Here is a 5801-nt window from a genome sequence, read left to right on the forward strand (position 1 = left end):
GTAATCTGGAAGAACTTTACTCTGTAAACGGAATTTCTAAAGATTCTAAGAAACGAAAATTCTAAAGATTAGGTTAAGTTACAGATTGGACGACGCATCATAAAATATAACGTATTATTAACGTAATTATTACAACTGTTATGAGAAATAACGTGACGTCATGAATTTCCTCGTGAGAGATTTGTCTGAAAAACGCAAAGTTTCTAGTTCAGCAGTGGTGCAATCGGTCAACGAATTGCGTGCAACTACATAATAATACAATTTTTTGTTGTATATATTTCTACGTGCAAGTTTCTTGTAAGAAACATTTTATATGCGTTGTCATTTTTGTACGTAAGGTTAACTATGGAAACTCCTGGATCTCGAGCTCTCGAAGCTGCTAAAAGTTTCAACGATTTGGTTATTTTTAAAAAACCAATTGGCGTTGCAAAGAAAAGTAAACAGATTCGTTCAAAAATTTTGGATGAAGATACGTACATCGAAAAAATGGGCAAAATTATACAAAGAGATTTCTTTCCACATTTGGAAAAACTTCAGGCTCAGAATCAGTATTTGGATGCCTTGGAACAAAATGATGTGAAAAGAATGAGGGAACTTTATGAGAAATATAGTTCTGGTCGACCAGCTACGGAAAGACCTGCCAGTCCGGCTACTTTTGAAACTCCAATACGTAAGGATGAGTCGGAAGATGAACATTTGAGATCTACCAAAGCAACCAGAGATACGCCTAGTAAAACTGAGTCTAAAGATAAAGATATAGAGAATAAAGTAGGCTTAGATGCATTTTTAAGTATTAATACTAGCGAAGATAATGCAAGTTTTGAAGAAATGATGGTCGAAGCGGACAGAAGACGCAAGTTGAAATACGCATGGCTTTATGAAGCCGAAGAAAAATCTAACTTGCTCGCTATAGAAAGATCTAATAACAATTCTCTTGGCGTTGGACAAGAAAACAAGAGGCAGCCTGTATTGGATACTTGGAATTACAGGAATAAAAATTATATTATGTATATTCCTGACGGCGTAGAATTAACGGCGGACGAAAAGATAGATTTAGCAAAAGGAAAACAAATGGTAACGCATGAGAATACACGACTTAGAGTAAATCCGTTCAACGAACAACAGAATAAAGAAACCATTAACGAATTGGCGAAACATCAATCCAAAGTTAATGACGGTAAGATAGGAGTTGACGGCAAGGAAGTTGTAAAAAATGCTGCCCCAACTGTGAACGGTTACAGTTTCGTAGCTACTCCTAGCCCTCGACCAGGCGAATGCGAAAGTCCTTTGATGACATGGGGTGAAATCGAAGGAACTCCTTTTAGATTGGATGGCGGTGATACGCCATTACTGAGAACTAGTCAAGGTCCTTCGTTTAGGATGGCGGAACCACCTAAAAGAGAACAAATAGCTTTACAATTAGCGGAAAAAGCTGGCGAACGACACAGAGATAGGAAGAATAAAGCACTGGAAGCAGCCAGAAAGTCACTGGCAACGTAAGTATCGAAATAAAAAGTGATTTCTAGATTAAGTCGGCTCAAATCTTACTCGCGTTGTTATTGTTTTTTTGAATTTTGATAGGCCCTCTCCAAGATCGACCATCGATCGGTTAAGTACAATGTCACCTGCAGCAAGAAGATTGGCAACCCAAAAACTTCGCATAGCGCATACTCCTTCGCCTCGAAGAGTTTCTTTATCGAGAACGCCGTCTATAGGTATTAGGACGCCGACTACGCCTAGAGCAAACACCCCATTGAAACGTGACACGGATTCGTCGGAAAGAAGTAATGGTACTAGCCGAAGATCCGAAGGTCCCGTCCTAACGGACAATTTACTCAATTTACCGCCGCAAAGACAAAGAGCTTCTGATTTTTTTAATAAATGAACAAATAAAGACAACACCGTGGGTTTAATTCCGACTTTGTAAATGACTTTGCAAACGACCGACTTTTGCAAACGAATAATATTACCATATTGGTGAATCCAAAACACGCGAATCTTGTAAATACGAATTTTATCATAAGAATAAAGTGATTATGTAATAACTATTGTTATAAAATTAATATTGTATATAATAAGCAGTAAAATATAATGCGCTTTTAGTTTTTCAACGAGTATAATCAATCTCTTTTTTTAAACCTAAGTATCGTATTTCAGCATTTCGTATTTGATACAATTTTTGAAGAAGGTACTTCCTTTGGGACGTTCTCGCAATAAATTTGTCGGAATTGAATTTATTGGAATATGTCACGCTTCGTATTCTATGTTCGGTCACGCCTCGTATTCTTCCTTTAAACACGGAAATAATACGCGATCCGACGGTCCCTTTAACAACTGAGAAATGTACCGGAAGACATTAAGAAGGATAAACAAAATAACATTTATGACAACCGGAAATGTATATAGTCGTGAATAAAAAGAACAACAAGATGATGTGCAATGATGAGTAATGGTCAATCGTTGCAACATTTTTTTTCTCGACTGGATGGAATTCTTATATAAATGAGAGAAAAAAATAAAGAATCGAGTATGTGGAGTAAAAAACGCGTAATAATAATGTGCTCGACTTGGGTAAAGGGTATAACGTTATTCCTGTTGATCTCTGCCGTCTTGGGTCAAACGGGAGAAGAAGGATGCACTACTTGCGGTCGTCTTGGATCAGGTATTTTAATATTTTCATTTTATCGCATAAAGCTTGTATTCGTTAATACACCGACGACGCGTATTAAATCATCAGGTAGTAATCCATGCAGCTGTAACAATGTCATTGTCGAAGCTACCGAAGTGACCAAGCCTATACTGTATGCGGCTCCAGAAGCAATAAACGAAGCTGCGATCGTTCGCGAGGATGGAAAACCTGCATGTTCCGAAACGCAAACGAATACATTAAGTATCTCGGAAAGTAGTATAAATGACGATACGATAAGTCCGAGCGATAATTTTAACTCGGCGATCGCCACAGATCTTTCCAGAAAATATCAATCCTCCGAGTTGACGGATATCGCTCAGACAGAACCAACGTATCCAAATTCAAACGTTCAAATAGTACCCAAGTAGGTAAAACGATACATTAAACGCAACTAATGCGATTTTGTCTTTCTTCTTTTCTTATGCGAACGATTAATAATTCTAACGTTCTTTCAACAGTTTCTCGCCTGTCAATAATCCCTGTAACCCGAGCAAATTAGCGGCTATAATATCGGGAACGCGCGTTAAAGTCACTCCTGCATATCCCGTTAAAATGAAATGTTGTCAAGCTAATCCTTATCAAGCATGCGTCAATTACATTTCGGGTATTCGAGGTGATCCTCTAAGCGCGAAAACTCATATCGGGACTCCTATTGGATCGCCCCAATTCGGAATTGGAAGTTACGATAGCTCTAGCATCATTTACGATACTTCTAACGGATTATCTCGATTAGAGTCCGGAAATGGCGATTACGTTATCTCTAGTATGAACCACGACGCTTCTATTCCTTTCGGAGGTACCTTCGGAACTCCTATCGGGTTGCCTCAATCGGAATTTGGAAGTTACGGTACCTCTAACATCGCGTACGATACACCTAATCCTTTTGGAACTCCTAACATCGTTTCGGGTATTCGTACTCCGTTCGAAGATATACGTTATGGTAAGTAGAGGGGTTTAAGGTAAAGATCATTTTAACGAGGGCACTTTGATTCATCTATCATTTGACAGGAATTCCTTTTCAACGTCGGCCGAAAGATCAATTACCAGCAGATCCTATATCGTTGACGCTAGCCTATAGAAATCTCGTAGCACCAAAGATATATTACAACAAAGGAAAGAAATTAGTATCGGAGGGAAGCTTATCGTTCGGACACAGAACATTACCGATCGAACTGAAGAAAGAAAAGAAATTGATCGACGTACCCGAAGAAAAACTCGTGACCGTCGATAGGCCCATCATGGAATTGAAACTCTCTCCGGCGAGTTCTATAATGATCGGAGATAACGACGACGAAGACGATGATACTTTTGCCGAGCTCGAAGCTATGGAACGAGAACATTTGGAACGGAGAGAACAACTCGATCGCGTGGCATCGAATTTTTTAACTTACGGGTAAGAACAACAGGAAGAAAAAATACAATCAAATGAAATATATTCTCTCGTCTTTTGCGATAATTCGCTCGAATCGTTTCAGAGACGTAGGCTACAGGCCTATCGACGCGAACGTTGTCAAACCAAACATCGCCATAAATGCACCCTCGTTAAATCTTCAAGGAGTAGATCAAAGAATCGTATCGAATGGAGAAGAAAATGGCATCGGTGGAAAATTAATCGGACAAAATGTAGGACATAGATCGATAGGAGGCTGCGGACCGAGCGGTCCACCTCTACCAGGCTACGTACCAGGATCCGTAGTAGTTCAACAACAAATTGAAATGGAGGAACCACGAGAGAATGAGCAAATCGATATGGATTCTTACAACTACAACGTCGATAACGTTGAAACTAACGAAGAAGTCGAACGTAATTCAGGCTTGGGAATCATAGATAGATTACGAAACGCGGCGGCTCGAAGAAATAAAATATCGTCCCTGTGTTTTCATTGACCCGACATATTTTCCCTCCTCATAAAGTTCCTTTACGCGCAACTTTTTTCGACTGCATTTACTTCGAATATATGACACATGTATTGGAATAAAAAATGTTATTTGTAATATGTACAAATCTATTTTGATACTCGCGTACTGTACTTATTCCCAATCCAAAAATTATAGAAAGTAGTATATATTAAAATAATTTTTTAAGTACTCGGATATACTTTAGTAGGTATATGTTTTATATATAAACGAAAAGATGAATTTTAGCGATTTTCAAAGGACTGTTTAAGAGCCAAGCCGATTTGTAACGCGAGCGAACTCATCCACGAAGATCCTCCTCTCGTGTTTGCGTATATCGAAATTTATGGTCTGCCTTCGACTTCCTTAACCTAAAGCACGGCTGTCAACGCATCATAAAACGCTACGGCCGAGAAAAGGGAATCCGCGTGCTGGTTCGAGACCAGATGGCAGAACACGATGATTGTCTCGAAGGAAGCATAATGTATCTCTGAAAGAGAAAGAGCGGGAGAGGGAGAGAGAGAGAGAGACGGCTGTCTTTCTATTTAAAGAATATCCAAAGCTAGGCCCAGGGCATGACCTTACTGTGAGAATATTCTGCCTTTTTCCTTCTTTTCTCTTTTCTCTTTTTTTCGACCACGTAGACGACGAACTTTACGATACCGTTCTTATACCGCGAGCAACATGATTTGTTTCATTTACATATGCTCCTGTAAATTGTCCTATCGTCATGGATAAATCTCTTCGCGTGCAATAACATCTTCGCATTTATTAATGGATATTTCAAACTACCGAACGATATATTCATTTAATTATACATTCACTCTTTAACGTATCAATGAAAAATTATCGATTTTCATATACGAACATTCAAATATTATATTATAAATTAAAATACTAATCATTTCAATGTTGGTAAGAACAAAAAGAGGAAGTTTAGCAAATTCCAACAAAATATTATAAAATAATCATCCTACATTTGGAATTGCATAATTTTTTGTTTCCTTTCATGCAAATATAAGCAAACATATTGGATTGCAAAATAAAATTCGGAGAAAAAGACAACAAGTTTATACATTTATTTGAAAATATATCATAGCTGTTTGTAACGAAATTATTCAGTTTGCAATATGACATCGATAATTAAGATTTTATCGTGAATTTGAATCTTTTATTTCGGTACTATGATTTATAATAATAACATTTAAATAGTTAT

The 5801-nt window shown here is 37.9% G+C and overlaps 2 protein-coding genes across 2 annotated transcripts; both read left to right on the forward strand.

The window, feature by feature from the left end:
* On the forward strand, positions 1-2115 carry LOC122519192 (splicing factor ESS-2 homolog). The gene is made up of 2 exons (XM_043638507.1): positions 1-1496; positions 1582-2115. Exons 1-2 carry the CDS (start codon positions 346-348, stop codon positions 1883-1885), a joined length of 1455 nt encoding a protein of 484 aa, XP_043494442.1. The 5' UTR covers positions 1-345; the 3' UTR covers positions 1886-2115.
* Positions 2116-2556: 441 nt separating this feature from the next.
* LOC122519449 lies at positions 2557-4648 on the forward strand. The gene is made up of 5 exons (XM_043638870.1): positions 2557-2662; positions 2738-3053; positions 3148-3629; positions 3698-4082; positions 4165-4648. The coding sequence occupies exons 1-5, from the start codon at positions 2557-2559 to the stop codon at positions 4574-4576; spliced, it is 1701 nt and encodes a 566-aa protein (XP_043494805.1). The 3' UTR covers positions 4577-4648.
* The last annotated feature ends 1153 nt before the right edge of the window (positions 4649-5801 follow it).

Source organism: Polistes fuscatus, unplaced genomic scaffold (genome assembly GCF_010416935.1).
Source record: "Polistes fuscatus isolate 324 unplaced genomic scaffold, CU_Pfus_HIC Scaffold3, whole genome shotgun sequence".
NCBI lineage: Eukaryota > Metazoa > Arthropoda > Insecta > Hymenoptera > Vespidae > Polistes > Polistes fuscatus.